Source organism: Dichotomopilus funicola (assembly GCF_033296635.1).
Source record: "Dichotomopilus funicola strain CBS 141.50 unplaced genomic scaffold C8A04scaffold_61, whole genome shotgun sequence".
Lineage (NCBI taxonomy): Eukaryota > Fungi > Ascomycota > Sordariomycetes > Sordariales > Chaetomiaceae > Dichotomopilus > Dichotomopilus funicola.
Genome location: NW_026944082.1, coordinates 55,493 through 72,408, shown reverse-complemented (window position 1 = coordinate 72,408; position 16,916 = coordinate 55,493). Strand labels below are relative to the sequence as shown.

Below are 16,916 nucleotides of genomic sequence, written 5' to 3'. Positions count from 1 at the left end.
GGAATCCGAGGAGTTGAGTCGGCGTGTCACATCGTGTTCTTGAATAGAGAGGCTCGGATTGTATGAGAAACCTGGCACAGGTGTCGCTTTTGATAGGGCGGAAACTTGTGCTGTTTTCACCCATTGGACAAGACGAAAAATGAGGGGGGAAAGGAAAAGCAAACATTGGAGGGGTAAAATGAAAGGTGTGAGGAGTCGACAACTCAGCCCAAGTACATAATCGAACCAAAAAAACTCCTCGAGGAACCATAAACATTAGAGTCATCGAGACGAGGGATGCCTCGGAGAGTTTTGTTTGGTGGTCTCTTGGCTCTTTGTTGATGTGTGCTGGCACCTCCGACGTCCTGCGTGAATCAATAGAAGTAACTAGACTCGACGTCATTTTCCCGAGCCTCCGCAGCCCTCCGCTACAAGAGGGGAATAAGCCCGCGCCGTCTCGATGTCGCACGCGACCGTTTTGCAGACGGTGTCCGGTTGCCTTCGCCTGGGCTCCGTTGGTCACATGGACTTCCACCTGCAGTGATTGGAACGCGCCGCCTCCGTTCCGTCGTGCCCGCTCTCCGCTGCTCTCCGGGTCTTCCAATACGGGCTGCTGGCCGAAGGCAGACGACCCGGGCATGACCTGCGGGCATAGGGCGGACAAAGAGACTCGTCTTCGGGCGGCAAGCACAATTGGCCAGACGGCCGGCGGCTGCTGCACTTTTTGTCGTTGACTTTGGCTTTTCGGCAAGAGCCGCCGCTGCCTGTTTTCTGCTGCTCATTGGCGATGTGTGCCTGAGGTGCCCCGTGCCAACCCCACCGTGCCGAGTTTGGAAATGGTCCGTGCACACGCACCCTCTTTCGCAGGGTCCCAAGCTGCCCGCGTTTTTTTTTGGCAGGGCTCCTCACTCAAGTTTTTTTCCCCCGGCTTCCAAGCTGAGCACCGCTCAAGGGGCCATTCCTCCTCTCCACACACCACCACCACAACCACCACCACTCAGTTGGTGCTGCCGCTTTTTCATCAGCCACCTGCTTTGACAGGAGACACGGCATCACTCGGGATCTCTCTTCAATTGCCGCTTTTCCGCTGGCATCGTCGAGTCCCTTTGTGCTTTTCTTCCCCCCCATCAGCCTTTCATTGTCTGGCGCGTCGTGCCGGGTTCTTGCTCTGGGGCCTCGTCAACCAACGCGCAAAATCCATACACCCCTGGCCTCTTTTTCTTCCTCGACCAGAACAACCCGAACGCCGCGCATCGCAGCCCCGACGCGACAAAAAGACGCGACAAATCGAGGGTTACATGCACATGGCCGCTGTTCAACTTTATCCTTTCTAATTTTCAAGTCGACAAGACTCTTTTTCTTCTCACTTTCTCTTCCCTTGCGCGCACCCCCTTTTTGTCTCAAAGACCCGTTTCACGCTTGACGCGAGCACCGCTCCCTTCCTGCTACGCGCGACACCATGGATACGTCTTCCACAAAGCGAAGCATTTTCGCTTTCGCCGGCGGTCTTTTCCGCAGCCCGGCTCCTCCGGCGGACAATCGCGAGGATAATGCGAGTATCAAGAACAATACCACCTCGAACACACCGACCAAGTCTGCGGCATCAGCAGCAGCAACCGCGCGCCGCGAGATCCATGGCGCGTCGTCAGGGCCTCACAGCCCGATGAAGCGCGCCTCCGAAGCGCAACTCGCATCGCGACGCATTCTCGGCCGCCCGCAAGGCCCATCGAGCAAGTTGTCTCAGAGCATCTCGGCGTCAGACCTCGCGCACAGGCACACCAACTTGGTGGTTGCGCCCCCGAGGAGGATGCCGGGCGACAACCCGAACAAGCAGCGACCGACCACGATTTCGAACTCGGTATTGTCGCATGGGCCGTCGACGGGTACGCCGAAGTCGACGAGCTTTTCGGGTGTGGGCTCAACACCGGCGCGGAATCTGTTTCGCTCCTCAGCGCTTTACGGCCGGCCTCAGCAGCACAACTTCTCTCCTCGTATCCCTGCCAACACCTTGAACCAGAGCTTTCCGCCTTCGACGCCGGGCAAGCCACCCCGTGGCTCGACTCCGGATGTTAACGGCCGGATTCTTGCCAACACCACATCTGTCGACCTGTTCCAAATGAGGATCTCCTCGCCCCCGCTCCATCTCACCGGCGAATATCTCGCCAAAGAGGTGCCCGAGGACCCGAACCGAACGGGTTCCGTGTATGCCGATGAATACCTCGCGCATTACTGCCCTCCCGACCTGGACGAGCACCAGAGGCGCCAATTTTTCTGCATCCTCGATCTACGGCGGCTGAAATACGCAGCCGACGAGGTGTTTACCAAGAAGGACTGGAAGTTGAACGTGCTCAACTTTGCCAAGGAATACGAGAAGAGCAGGAGTTTGATCATGCTACGGTATGGTCTGTACGAGTTTAAGACGGTGAGGGCCTCGGAGGCGGTCAAGAAGGAGTGGAAGCAGAAACATGGGATCCCGGACTCGGAAGATGAGGCCACGACCCCCAGAGCGAAGGGCGCCACCAAGAGGAAGGCATCGGAAGAGCTCACACCAGCTGCCGATAACCCGTTCGCGGCGTCCGTCTCTGGCTCCAACAAGCGCGCTCGTGCTCCCGACAACGCGGCCAAGAACAAGCGCAAGGCCGAAGCCCAGCCGGAGGACAGCCAGCCGGCGAAGCTCCAGAAGCCCGCTGCCCCTCCGTCGGCCACCAAGTCGGTGTTTGAGAGCATTGCCAACAACGCGCAGTCGACCTCGGCGACCCCGACCAAGGCCAGCGGCAAGTCTGTTTTTGCTTCTGGCGCGGCGGCTAAACCCATCAGTGCCTTTGGCGCATCGTCCGGCGGGAATATCTTTGGTCACCTCTCTGATGCGAGCAAGGGCAGTGGCAACGAGGACGACGACGACGATAGTGCGACCGGGTCCGAGGCCGAAGATGAAGATGAGGATAATGCGGGTGACGAGTCGGAGGAGCCTCGGGACACCAGCCAGAGCGACGAGCCGGCGGAGAGCGGCGCCGACACACCACGGTTCCTCAACACCCACAAGCCTGCCGTCAACGGCATGTCGAGTGCCTCTTCCGATGCCGGCGAGAGCACGCAAGGCCGCAGTATCTTTGACCGTATCACGCGCGGTAGTGACGGGCAGCCCATTAGGAAGCTGTCGCCAACCGACGGGAACCTGTTTGCTGCGCCGAGCGACAATGAGCGCTCTGTGAGCCCGGCCAAGGAACAGGCTGCTGCGACTGCTCCGGCTGCTCCAGTTCCCGCGGCTCCTGCCGCTCCCGGTAACAACACGTGGAATGCTGGTACGCGTATCAAGTTTGCGCCCTCGGCAGGGTCCTCCTTTGGGGCTAGCACCCAGCAAAAGCCGGCCCTGTCCTCGGCCATTGACTTTGGCTCGACGGCGGCTAACAAGACCACAACCGCGACCACGCCTGCCGCCGAGGCTCCAAAGGAGGCGGCCGCGCAGCCCATCTTCAGGGCCCAGCCACCAAAGAGTAACGAGAGCACAAACCTGTTCGCCGCGACGAATGGCACCACGCCCAATTTGTTTGCGTTCGGCGCTAAGAGCACGGACACACCGGCCGCCGCGCCTTCGTTTGGCTCCAACACTTCATCCTTGTTTGGCCAGCCAAAGGACAACAAGGACGGCAGCGAGACTCCCAAGGCTGCTCCCGCTCCATCAACTTCTTTGTTCGGCGCCCAGCCGGCGGCTACCGCATCGGACACGGCCAAGCCCAGCCTGTTCGCGTCGTCTTCGACATCGAACCTGTTCGGAAACCAGAGCAAGCCCGAGGCCACGCCCGCTGCGCAGCCCCAATTCGGTGGTCTGTTCGGCAAGGCTCCGGCCCCAGGTGCGGAGACGCCCGCTGAGAAACCGGCCTCTTCTCTGTGTTCCACCGATGCCACCGCCAAGCCTGCGACCAACTTATTCGGGGCCAGCACCGCGACCGGCTCGGATGCATCGGCTGCGCCGAAGTTTGCCTTTGGGGGTGTGGATGCCAAACCCGCTACTACTACCTCTCTGTTTGGCGCCGCCACGCCCGCTCCTGCGGCGGCCGAGCCCGCGGTAACGAAGAACCTCTTCGGCGCTACGACTACATCCACTGTCCCTGCGACAGAGACGAAGAACCTGTTCGGTAGCACGACGGCTGTCGCACCGGCTACCACCTCCCTTTTCGGTGCGGCTTCGACTCCGGCGCAAGACACAACGTCGCTGTTTGGCAATGCCTCTACCGAGTCAAAATCTCTGTTTGGCACCAACAACTCGACCGAATCGAAGGGGCTGTTTAGCGGTGCTAGCACGGAAGTCAAGCCCATTTTCGGGGCCACCAATGCCGAGTCGAAGCCCATCTTCGGCAGTGCTGCTTCGACCACTTCCGAGAGCCAGCCGGCGACCCTGTTTACCAACACCTCTTCGGCGGCACCCATCTTCAGCTTCGGAACTAGCTCGACGGCGGCACCAGCCCCGCCAGTCGCTCCGCCTGCAGGTGGTTCCATCTTCGGCAACGCCGGCGGCTCTTTCAACTTCTCGACAGGCGGTGCCAACGACAACAACAACGGCGCGATCAAGAACCCCTTCTCGACCGACGGCAGCTTCTCCACGCCCGAGTCGTTCAACTTTGGCACTGGCGAGACCCCATCAGCGTCGACCTCGTTCACCTTTGGCGCCGGCGCCCCCACCATCAGCTTCGGTGGCGCGTCGGACAATGGTGCGCAGCAGCAGCAACAGTCGGTGTCGTTCAACGGCGTCCCGTCGTCCGGTCCCGTTTTCAACTTTGGCGGCGCGTCGCAGCCGAGCTCGGCCCCGATCTTCTCACAGAACCCCCCTACAGCAGGATCGATCTTTGGCAATAGCCTAGCTCCCGGCGGGGGGACCTCAACAGGTACCAGTAAGTAAAAACCCACCACCACGTAGAATAGAGGGCGCCTCAGGAAAGGGCGCCAAAGAAGAACGCCATCGTTTGATTAACCGGCCGTTTTTCGCATTCAGATTCCCCTTTTACCTTTGGGGGCACGTCCAGCCTCGCTACCACGCCGGCGGCAACGACGCCTGAGCCGTCTGCCACTGCCGCCGCGGCTGCTGCTGAGGATGGTAGTAAAGGAACAAACGCTGACGGGGATGACGCACCACAGGAGCAAATTTCGCTAACCGGCGGCGGCCCGGGCGAGGAGGACGAGTCCGCCGTCCATGAAGTACGCGCCAAGGCGCTCAAGCTCGTGACGAGTTCCAACAGTAACTCGGACGAGGAATCCGGGGGCGCGGCCGATAAGGACAAGGTGGCCAAAGCCAAGAGCTCCTGGAAGACCATGGGCGTCGGGCCTCTGCGCATCCTCAAGAACAAGAAGACCGGCACCGTCCGCATGCTCCTCCGTGCCGAACCTCGCGGCCACGTCGCCCTCAACAAGACCGTGCTGCCCGACTTCACCTACAAGGCGGAAGCCAAGTACGTCAAGGTGACCACCGCCTCCGACGACGGCAAGGCGTTGGAGACGTGGATGTTGCAGGTCAAGACGCCCGAGTTCGCCACGGCGCTGGCGGAGGCGCTGGAGGAGCACAAGAAGGGGAATAAGAAATAAATAATAATTTGGGGTTTTTGTTTTTCGTTTTACTTTTTTCTTCGGGTCGAGGGGCGGAAAAAAAGTCGTTTTGAGAGAAAGGGAAAAGGAGAGTGCGAAGGGGACTGGGAAGGGGGTGTGGTTATATACAAGGTAAGAGCCGGGATATCAATAATTGGCTTCTGCATTAGAGGGTTCATGCAGGGTGTTTATTCTGGGAAGCATAGCATTGCTTTTTTCCTGTTGTTGTATTTTGTCGTTGTCGCGGGGGGGAGCAGCCGAGTATTGGCGGAAAGGGGTCACTAGGATGTTCTCATGTGGGGGAGAGGGAGGAAGAAGGGGAAAGAAAGGAAGATTCGATGATGGTATGTTTGTGGGGGTTGAGGATGAGACTGGATGGATGGACGTGTGTATTGTGTATGTATCTATGTATGGTATGGTATGGTATGGTAGCGTGGGCGGAGTCCGCTGGGGGGAGGGTGGGCGGAACTGTGTGGAAGAATGTCATTTGGCGTGTGGTCTGCATTATCCTCTATGTTCTGTGTTGTGTTTGTGGAGGTTGTGTGCTTTGTTGTGTTTGTGGTTTGCGTTTTGTACTGCATTATGCTCTCTGTGGTGTGTTCTGCATCGGATTCTCTGCATTGTGTTCTTACACTCGGTTTCCAACATTTGCTCTCGTATTGAGTTTTGGTATCACATCTGTTAAGATTGTTCGACAAAATTGTTCATGGAGAGGGACAGACCGAGGTGGTCTAGTTGATGCTTTCTCTTGGTGTGATAAAGGGGGAGTTGAAGCCGGGTTGAAGCTGACTGGAGATGGATCGGAAGTAGGGTCAAGTCCAGATATAACAATGTGAAAAATGACCCATCCGTTTAATACAATAGGACGTAACCATAATGTATGTATTGGTAGACGCTATATACACACGCGGCTTCGGTAAAATGTATACCCTGATGAAAGATTAAGCACCCAGCCACATGATGTCAACATCCGGAACATATAGGCGCATCAAGAGCACGCAAAAAGATCGTTCGAGGTGGAACACATACCTTCTCACAAACGAGATGCCCGCAGATGGACTAACAAAGCAGCTTAGTCTCCACAACGGTTTGAGCGTTCCCTTGTTCTGATCAGGCTTCAGGACACTCGACAGATTGTGATCACAGAGTCGGAGGAAGAAGTAAGCACGGAAAGCTACAATTTCTTTTGTCTATTCCTCTCCTAAACGTGGGATGGGGTGTTCGGCGCTCACTTGCTTGTCTTCTTCGTGCAGTCAGGAGCTCCAACAACGCGCTAGCCACGCGCGTATGCACGCTCACCAGCGTCACCCTCCTCATCTTCCTCCTGCTCTGGAGAGCGGGCACGCTTATTCTTCTGGGCTGGGGATACGGCGGAACTGCTGCTAATGGGGGCGGGGATGGAGTCGAAATGGTCATAAAAGACCCTGCTCGCTCACAGACCCGCGAAAGCATTTACGTTAGGGGATGATAAATATCTGTCCAAGTATGTTTCTGCCACCAACACCGCCTCCTGACCTAGGAGCGAAGGTAAGTTGGACGTGATGGTAGAGGAACAAACGGAGAAAGTGACGGGAACAGGAGGGGATAAAAAGGTTATTAGTGGGAGATAAATCAAGCCAATGTTCGGCCGGTGTTTCGCCCAATACCATCCTCATTAACAGCCTTGGAAACGAGGCATGTGCGGTGGGCATGCTCGAATTCCAACCTCCCTCTCGGCCGTAAAACGAGATGTTTACGGCGGTGAGGGCGTCGGGGTATCCCCCGATGAACGCCTCGTTCTCTCCAACGGTGTTCTTGGATGCCAAGAATGGAGTCATCCACAATGCAGAGCCAGCCGAGACCCCGGGGGTCCAGTGGATCTGGCGTCATTGCCGGCCCCTACCCCTTCCCCCACCAGTTGTGGATGGTCGGTGCCGGGGGGATGGTATTTCAGCGGCGAGGGAGAAGCGGTGTTCCAGTGACGGTCGCTGACGCCTAGTTGGGAGGAGAACAGCGTTTGCAGGCGTGCGGTTAGAGGAACACAAATCGCGGATCATCATATCCCAGGCGGCGAAGTACGCTGCTGCTGCCAGATTCAACACGAACCGTGTACTGTTCTTTGCGGCTGGGAGGGTTGCAATCAAGACTACCGGGCTGCCGGCACCCTAGGCCAGCCGCTGCATGCCCACTGTGTTTCGTGCCCTCCCCTTCCTTGACACTTGTACCGTCAAGAGAGGCCATGTCGTAGTAGGTTTGGGCTGTTGGTAGCCTATGGCAAGGACGATTTTGACGTTGTCCAGGAAACGTTTAGTGAGCGCTTTCGGGAGAAGATAGTCGGATATCCAGCTAAGATAATATACCTTACAGTTATATTCGTTTAAAGGGCTGGAAAGTATATAATAGACAACCTTCAGTATACAGAGATATTCGATCGTCAAGGTATAGAAATAAATATAGCTTATGTTAATATAGAAAATTCATGAAGAAATGTATCACAGACTTTAGATTTGATAACTAAGGAGTGACTCATTGACGGAATAAATTCCTAAGCTAATCTGGACGTTTCTAACGCTAAGGCTATATCAGGGGATGAAACGACGCTCTAAGATATAAACGTGAACTTGCCTAGAGTACAACTCCAGCTAATCAACAATCTTAACAAACCACCACGACCCGCCCCACCCAAAATCCCAATTTTCAGCAGTAGCAGCAACAGGGTCAACAGCAAGCTAGACACCAACACCATCACAGAATCCAACCAGCACCACAACAGCCATGACAAGCGCTGAGGACGGAAAATATCGTCGCCCTCGCTCATGCTGGCAGCCGGGGGCCGGGAGCCGCGAGCCGGCCGGCCGCGAGCATCTGTTCTTGAGGTCGGTTAATAGAATAGTGGGCGAAGCGCCAACCTTTAGAGCCTAGAGCGTTCTGGGACCCTCGTCGTACCTCTTCCCCTCCACAAAGAGACTCGAGATCACAATCCCAACCCCGCTCCATGAGGCCCTCCACAAGGGCGCTCGCGGGACTCCCCACGCCTTTATCACCTACTCTATACCTACAACGAGGCTTGCAGGTCGATGGAAGACAGAAGGCGCTACTCGCTTCAAGTCCAGCGATATTAAAGGCAGTGGAAGCCGCGGACGCCCCGCTCGTCTGAGTCGTGTATGGTTGTTTGTGAAAGCTCCTCACCCATTCACACATGCGGACCCGGCGCTCCGCGTCGCCATGCGCGATGAAGCAGGCGAACGCGAGGCGGACTGCGTTGAGTTCCGGAGGCGTGTGCTTGTCGTCGGGTCAAGCTCAGCGCCAGCCAAGGGGTTCATGTAAAAACCACCCTCGGCCGTCCCTCTGGAGGGCTGAGATGCCCGGGACAGGCCGGGGGCATCCATCTGGATGAGGGCGGAAACTTGAAACTTGGTACAAGGAGAACGGAACCGGCCGGCGCTCCGTGTACGGTGGCGAGAGTGATTCTAGGATCTGGCTGGCTTCGGCCCAAGGGGCTGTAGTAAGACGTCCTCCCTTGGCGCTCTTTGTTCCATTCCCTCATGGTGTTCTCGCGACGGGGAAGCCATCTCGCGAACTCAGCAGCGAGTGAGCCCTTGGGTGGTCTCCGTCTCCGGGATGGCCAGTGCGGGGGGGGGGGGGGCGGGGGTGGAGAATCCATCGATTCGGAACTTACCAACAGCAATCATCAGCAGCTTGCGCGGGCGCACCATGTTGACGACGCGTTCCGTGTACTTGAAAATCTCAATCATCATCTCCTCCTCGTCCTTGGGCGCGGGCCGGTCCTCCGGATGCGAACACGGATGCACAATGCCGTTCATGTCCAGGTAGAGGTTGTCGAACTCCTCGCCGTTGGGGTTCGGCCGTGTCGTGTCGACCGGTACCACCGTGCCATCTTCGAGCTCGGTCGGATTCTCCTCGACGACGGGCGAGATGATCTTGGGATACTTGGTGGATAACCACCGAAAGGCAGCCGGAATACCCATCGTGACAGCGTCGGCCTACAGATTCTCGTGAATGTCGTAAATGTCAAAGCCGCAAGCGCGCAGGTCCGTTTATCGCTATCGTTATCGAGCCGAGCCGAATCGGGGCGAAGGGAGTCGATTAGCCGGGGTTCGCTATTGACAGGCGCAGGGCCTGGTGCGGGTATCCGATGAAAAAGGTCGCCGTGTTTGCACACATGAGGCAGTCCAATGCTCGGCGTCGATGGAAGTCGGGAGCTGGTTTAGATCCGGACGAATTCAACGATTGAACCGTCGCTGGCCAGTGCGCGCGGTACTAAACAAAGAAAGGTCAAACTAAACTAAGTTTATTTCGCCCCGCAACCAGGGTGCGATAGAAGCTCGTTTCTTTGAACCGTGCCGGGCGTGTGTACTTCCGTCCCACTTCGCGATGGCAAAATCGAGAGTTGCCTGAAAAGGGAAAAAAACGTGGTTTGCGACAAGAGCTGCGCGTTTCGTGGTTTGGGGCATGATTTGCCGGGGCAGTCTTGGCGGGTGTAAAAGTGGGGACGCGATGTCTGAGGACGGATTACCTAATTCTAATCGTATTCTACGTACGACTCCGTATGTAATAATACATTAAACATTCCAGGTTGGCCGCCAACAATTCGCCATGTTATAACTACCTAAAGATGCATGAGCTTGGAGAAACACCAGACGCGGCGCATGTTAGATCTCCCAAGCCCCAACCCTAACCCTAGGATTCCGCGATGCACCTGCTTGGCAATGGACTTAGAAAAGTTGCTGCGCTCTCAACACGACAGTCCGAGGCCGGTATACCAGCAATACAGGGAAATACCCCTCTAAAAGACCTGGACGTATATACTCGATAAGGGCGGACACGTAAACAACGTTTCCCTACTCATTTCCCTCCCATTTCCGCGCTGCCGCTCCGTTTTAGGCGCCTGCTCGACTTCTAAACTCGAGATTTGGCCGAGTGGTCGAAGGCGCTGTGTAATGGGACAGGGGTATGAGCGGCACGTATTACCCTAACCCTTGCCCGACCAACACCACACCATCCGGGTAACGAACTCCCAACGGCCATGCATCGTGGTCCGATCCACCTCCAATCCCACCATTGCCGGAGCTTCAGGGTTGCAGCGTCCACTTGTCCACACCGACGCCTTGCTTCTGCATGGCAAGACGATACCGGAACATTGAGTGCGAATAACTAAAGGCTCAAAGGGGGCCAAGACTTTTTGTTGATTTCTGTCCTTTTGTCTCGCTTCTGTCTTTCCCTTTCCTTTTCACCTCTCAACCCCTCGACCCCTCGACGACCCAACAACACGACGAGAAACAACCCCCCGCCGAGCGACCCTCCGCGACAGCAAGCCCCCGACAGACAAAAGAATGCTCCTCCATGGCAGCTAGTAACGCACGACATCCCTTTCCTTGCCCGCCATGTTCTCGACCATCACGACCGCGCCGGCCAAGCAGTCGGTGAGCGACACGATCCCCGTGCTCAGCGGCCGCCTGAGCACCGCAACGCTGCTTGAGGACCGCCGCGCCGCCATCCTCGGCCTGCGCAGCTTCGCAAAACAGTACCCGGCCTCGGTCGCCTCGGGCGCCCTGCGCAGCCTGATCGGCAGCCTGAGCCGCGATGGCGAGGACGTCGACACCGTCAAGGTCGCGCTCGAGACCTTGCTGATGCTGTTCAGCCCGGATCCGGATAGCCCCGAGGCGTCGGAGGAGATCGCGCTGTGGGTGGCCGACGAGTTCACACAGCGGCATGAGAACATTGCGCTGCTGCTGGGGTTCCTGGCGAAAGATAGGACGGATTTCTATGCACGGCTGTACTCGCTGCAGCTGCTGTCAGCCATCCTGTCGGCACGTACGGAGCGGACGGAGGAGTGCATCGTCAATACTAGCGACGGCATTTCCCGGATTGTAGCCGCGCTGGAGGACACCAGAGAGGCGATCCGTGACGAGGCCATCGGGCTGCTTACGGACCTGACGCCGACGTCGAATGTGGTACAGAACCTGGTAACCCTCGAACGGGGGTTTGCGCCCATCTTCGAGACCATTGCCCACGAGGGCGGGCTCTCGGGGGGCGCGCGGGTGGTCGAGGACTGTCTGATTCTGCTGGCTAACCTGCTCCGGCTGAACCCGTTGAACCAGACCATGTTCCGGGACATGGGCCATGTCGCGGGTATCAGCCAGCTTCTGAAGGATGCATACCAGGGGGGCGAAGATGGCGAGGAGGAGGTTGCGCAGTGGGTACAAGTCCAGAGGAACAGGAACGTATACGCCATGCTGGCCGTCATCCGGCTCTTGCTCGTCCCGGGTGCTTCGGGGACGGCCCTGAATCAGGAGGCATTCGTGGGTGAACTGGTGGTAGCCGGTGGACGGAACCGCGCACGAGGCGGCCCCGTGCTCGATAGCACGCTCCAGATCGCCTTCTCGCCCGCCGCCGAGTTGCCGATCAAGTCGGAAGCCCTGCTAGCCTGCGCGGACATGATCAGGGGCAACGCCGACGTCCAGGCGCGGTTCGCAGGGTTTCAGGTCCCATCACCGCTTGCTGACCCAGTTGCCAACGGGAACATCAGCCCGCAAGCCAACGGGGTACCCAAGGTGTACATCATCGACGGGCTCCTCGACCTCGTGCTGGCCGTCAACTCGCTGCCCGTGTTTGACCTGCGCATGGCCGCTTGCACGTGCCTGAGGGCTTACTTTTACAAACATGCCGAGATCCGGATGCACTTCCTCGACCATGCGGTCCGCACGCACAAGGCTCAAGCCGACGACCTCACCAACGCTCTCACCATCCTCCTCCAGCCACCAGACCCGGCCGCGGCCACGGCAGACCCGTACCGTTACTGGTTCGCCGCGGTGCTCATGCTCCACCTCGTGCACGATAATCCGGAAACCAAGGCATTGGCTATGAGCGTCACGGAGGGCGACGAGGCCAGCGGAGAGGAGGTTGTGACGAGCATACAGACCATGACGGCTCACCTAATCAGCAGCGTGGCCAAGTCAGACGACCCGCGCATCAGCATCGGCTACCTGATGTTGCTGTTGTGCTGGATGTACGAGGATCTCGAGGCGGTAAACGACTTCCTCGGCGAGTTCACCAACCTACAGGGGCTAATCCAAGCGGCGATCGAGAACCCCAACGGCGACGTGATCGTCCAGGGACTCAGTGCGATGCTAGCGGGCGTGGTGTACGAGTTCTCTACCAAAGACTCCCCCGTCCCGCGCACCAAAGTACGAGAGATGATCATGTCCCGCATGGGTCGCGACCGCTACGTCGACAAGCTCACAAGACTGCGCTCGCACCCGCTCATGCGCGACCACGAAGTCAACCCGCAGAGCCTCGAGCCCGGCCCGGACCAGAAGCTGCCGGACGTTTTTCTGGATGACACCTTTGTCGAGTTCTTCAAAGACAACTACACCCGCATCCTGCGCGCCATCGACCGCGACCCGGACGCCGAAACGTCCGTCATCACCAACGGCATCCAAAAGGGCGTCTCCCGCACGCTCGTCGACTCCCTCCGCGCCGAAGCCGCCGAAAAAACCACGGCACTACAAGAAGCACACGCCCAACACACCGCCCTCGCCGCCCAGCTAACCCAAGAACAAACCACGCACCGCCAAACCCAAGAATCCCTCTCCGCCGAACTCGCCCGCGCCAACGAAACCGCTACCGCACTGCGCCAACAACTCACCGCCCGCGACGGCTCCCTCCATTCCGCCGAAGCCACCCACACCAACCTAACCCGCCAGCTCGCCCACGAACAACAAGAACACCAGCGCACACGCGCCGAGATCGCCCGACTCAAAGCCCACGCCGACGCACTCCAACGCAGCCACACGCAAGAAACCACCACGCTGCAGAGCCAGCTACGCGCAGCCCGCGACGACACCCCACGGCAACTCGATGCCGCGCGGCGCCAGGCCGAACAGGAAGCTGAACGGGCGCGGCGGCGGGCAGACGCGGAAAAAGCCGATTTGCGCGCGACCATCAGTCGGCTGGAGGTGGATCTCATGAAAACCAGCAAGGCGCGGGCGGCGGCGGAGGAGCAAGCGAACCAGTTGAAGGGTGCGCTCGCGAAGGGCGAGGAGCGGGTGGGTGAGGTGGAGAGGGTGTTGCGGGCGAAAGAGGAGGAGCTCAAGAAGGCTGGGGCGCGGGCGGTTAAGGCGGAGGGGCAGGTGGGCGACGTAGAAGGGTTGTTGGGAGACGCGGAGAAGAGGGCGAAGCTGGCGGAGGAGAAGGTGAAGCAGGTCGAGGCGAAGCTTAAACAAGCGGAGGAAAAGACAAAACAGGCCGAAGCCAAAACTAAGCAGGCAGAAGAAAAAGCCAAACAAGCCGAGAAGAAAGCAGCAGCCGCCCCCTCTGCCGGTGGCGGCAGCAGCAGCAAGGCAGTCGCTGAGAAAGACAAGGAGATCAAGACCCTCCGTGACAAAGTCAGCAAGGCGGAGAAGGCTGCGCAAGAGGCGAAGAAGCGGGCGGATGAAAAGGAGGCGGAGCGGAAGAGTGCACAGAGCGACCTGGATGACTTGCTGGAGGTGTTTGGGGATTTGGAGGAGAAGCTTACTAAGTACAAGGTGAGTCCCCTTTTGATTGGAGTCTAGATGGGGTTGGTGTAAGTGAGGTGACTAACGCGGTGGTCACAGAAACAACTTAAAGCGCTGGGGCAGGAGGTGTCGGATGGGGAGGAAGAGGATGATGACGAGGATGAGGAGGAGGAGGAGGAGGAGGAGGATGAGGAGGAAGAGGAAGATGATGAGGAATAAGGGGGGTGGGTGATGAGGAGTGGAGTTACGTTGCCATACCGATATAAGAACACTAGAAAGGTGTCTGGGCCATAAAAGCTGGGGCTTCCATGTTTATGATGTGCATTTTTAGCGGGACATGAAAATAAATACCAAGGTTAGATGGATGTGTGTCGGATGCGATATGAAACAATTTGAAGCGGGCTATGGGTTTACCAAGAGAAAGTGTTTTCGAGAATTATTCAAGAAACGGCGAACTAAAATCCGAGTTTACTTGACATTCGACATCCTATGGCCGTTCCTCTTTAGCCTTATCTGCTCGTCTCCAATTTCGCTCTTACGATAGAGGCACCTTACACTGTCATCTGTATTCCTGCCCCGTGTAACAACAGCTCCCCACACTTTTTATTTCAGTTCAATGTCCCAAAATGGAAAGAACCACACTCACTTTGACACATGCCGCGCCCCACTTTTCGCCGTTTTCTTTCAAAACTGCCCCTCCAAAATTTCATGCTACCCCTCCATAAGTCAACATAAAAGACTAAATCTCACAAAAACAAACCTAAAAAAACAATCCAAGACCAAAACTAAATCCAAAATGCCGCCCCTCCAACCCCCCTCCTCCACCTCCTCCCACACCTCGGACTCAGACACCGACAACAACGACGAGAACTGGCTCACCCAGCCCGGCGCCGAGGACGACGACGAAGACCGCGAGGAGTCTGTCCCTGTAGTCTCGCTGCTCGACGACCAGGCGTTTCCCGATGCTGCGTCCATGTTGGCGCACTGCCGGGAGAAGCACGGGTTTGATTTTCTTGCGGTGAGGGACGGGCTGGGGTTGGATTTTTTGGGGTGTGTAAGGTTGATTAATTTGGGTGAGTGAGTCTGTGTACGGTATACCCTCATACTGTATGTGAGGTGTGGGGGTGTGGTGGTGATGAAGGTGTGGCTGACTTGGATGGGATAGTGCGGCGGAGTACCAAGGAGGGCAAGGCGTTGCCGGAGAAGATCACGGCCGACGATCTGGCGGATGATGCGCTGTTGATTCCTGTGCTGGAGGATGATGCGTTGATATTCTGTCTGGATGACCTTCCCGGACCGGGGCAGAGTGAGCAGGTAACTGCCCCTGTCACTACCACGGCTGGAGCGGACGGTAAGGCCCCCCAGAGCGGCGACGCCCCTGCGGTGGAGGACCTCCTCGAGAAGAATGTGCAGCTGCAGGCCGAGTTAGAGCAGCTGGCAAAGCAGTTCGGCAACTACCGGGCGGCGGTCGAGCAGACGCTGGATAAGCGCTGGGGAGTGGATGAGGAGGGTAAGGATGACAAGGCTGCTCCCCCGAGTGCTGGTGCTAGTGCTGGGGCTGGTGAAAAGAAACAGCATGATGCGTCGGCATACTACTTTGAGTCGTACGACCACAACGGTATGTATCCAGCCTACACACTCTTTCCCTTTAGCAAATTGCAATACTTACACCTCCTAGACATCCACGAGACAATGATCAAAGACACGGTCCGCACCAACGCCTACCGCGACTTCATCTACGCCAACAAGCCGCTCTTCGCAGGCAAAACCGTCCTCGACATCGGGTGCGGCACCGGCATCCTATCCATGTTCTGCGCCCGCGCCGGAGCCGCCCGCGTCGTAGCCGTCGACAACAGCGCCATCCTCGACCGCGCCCGCGAGAACGTCTTCCGCAACGGCCTCGACAACATCATCACCTGCGTGCGCGGCCGCATCGAAGAAGTCACCCTCCCCATCACGCAGTTCGACATCATCGTCAGCGAGTGGATGGGCTACTGTCTCCTGTACGAAGCCATGCTCCCCAGCGTCTTCTTCGCGCGCGACCGGTACCTCGCCCCGGGGGGTCTCCTCGTACCCAGCCACGCCAGCATGTGGATCGCGCCCGTGGCGGACTCTGAGTATGTCGCCGACAATATTGACTGGTGGCGTGACGTGTACGGGTTCGACATGCAGGCGATGCAGACGGGGATCCATACCGAGACGCGCATGACGGTGATGCCGGCGTCGGCGGTCTGCGGATCGGCGCATGCTTTCCGCATGCTGGACTTGCATACAGCCAAGGTTGAGGACCTCACTTTTGAGGATCCCTGGCAGACTACCTTTTCAGGGGCCGCGGGGGAGGATGGTTCCAAGCCAAACACAGACCCAGCCGTGTTAGACGGATTCCTAGTCTGGTTCGACTGCTTCTTTGCCGAAACCCGCGAGGAAGTCGTCGAGGCGCAGCTAACCGCCAAGGAATGGGCGTCGCGCGGGACGGAACGGGTCGCGTTCACCACGGGGCCGTTTGACACCGCGACACACTGGCGGCAGGGTCTGTATCTGATCGACAAGAAGAAGCAGAAGGAGAAGAAGAAGGACAAGGCGACGGAGATTGAGGTCAGGCCGGGGACGAAGTTGGGGGGCAAGATTCGGTATGCGACGGCTGAAGGGCATGAAAGGGGGTTGGATATTCGGTTGACGTGGGGGTTGGAAGGGGAGGGGGAGGGTGAGGAGCTGGAGCAGACTTGGTTGTTGCATTAAGGGATGTAATTAACCAAGGCATGGATATGGGACAGGTACGGGATAGACAAAATTAGTGAGGCTGGAAACGTGATTATGTACGAAGTATACGGCTTAAGATGTCTATCCAACTGTGACAGCACC

At 57.7% G+C, this 16,916-nt stretch overlaps 4 protein-coding genes across 4 annotated transcripts; 3 read left to right on the top strand and 1 right to left on the bottom strand.

Annotated features, from left to right (window-relative positions):
* Nucleotides 1–1,438: 1,438 nt before the first annotated feature.
* On the top strand, nucleotides 1,439–5,556 carry C8A04DRAFT_14204 (uncharacterized protein; the record flags this gene model as incomplete). The annotated part of the gene is made up of 3 exons (XM_062778004.1): nucleotides 1,439–4,215; nucleotides 4,279–4,868; nucleotides 4,970–5,556. The coding sequence occupies 3 exons, from the start codon at nucleotides 1,439–1,441 to the stop codon at nucleotides 5,554–5,556; spliced, it is 3,954 nt and encodes a 1,317-aa protein (XP_062634650.1).
* A 2,793-nt stretch (nucleotides 5,557–8,349) lies between these two features.
* C8A04DRAFT_31141 (putative 5-3 exonuclease) lies at nucleotides 8,350–9,524 on the bottom strand (the record flags this gene model as incomplete). Its single annotated transcript, XM_062781656.1, has 2 exons — nucleotides 8,350–8,405; nucleotides 9,215–9,524. 2 exons carry the CDS (start codon nucleotides 9,522–9,524, stop codon nucleotides 8,350–8,352), a joined length of 366 nt encoding a protein of 121 aa, XP_062634649.1.
* Nucleotides 9,525–10,940: 1,416 nt separating this feature from the next.
* On the top strand, nucleotides 10,941–14,273 carry C8A04DRAFT_39216 (p115 like vesicle tethering protein; the record flags this gene model as incomplete). Its single annotated transcript, XM_062784500.1, has 3 exons — nucleotides 10,941–13,578; nucleotides 13,846–14,084; nucleotides 14,154–14,273. The coding sequence occupies 3 exons, from the start codon at nucleotides 10,941–10,943 to the stop codon at nucleotides 14,271–14,273; spliced, it is 2,997 nt and encodes a 998-aa protein (XP_062634648.1).
* Nucleotides 14,274–14,850: 577 nt separating this feature from the next.
* Nucleotides 14,851–16,793, top strand: C8A04DRAFT_31139 (S-adenosyl-L-methionine-dependent methyltransferase; the record flags this gene model as incomplete). The annotated part of the gene is made up of 3 exons (XM_062781655.1): nucleotides 14,851–15,127; nucleotides 15,220–15,672; nucleotides 15,733–16,793. The coding sequence occupies 3 exons, from the start codon at nucleotides 14,851–14,853 to the stop codon at nucleotides 16,791–16,793; spliced, it is 1,791 nt and encodes a 596-aa protein (XP_062634647.1).
* Between the last annotated feature and the right edge of the window lie 123 nt (nucleotides 16,794–16,916).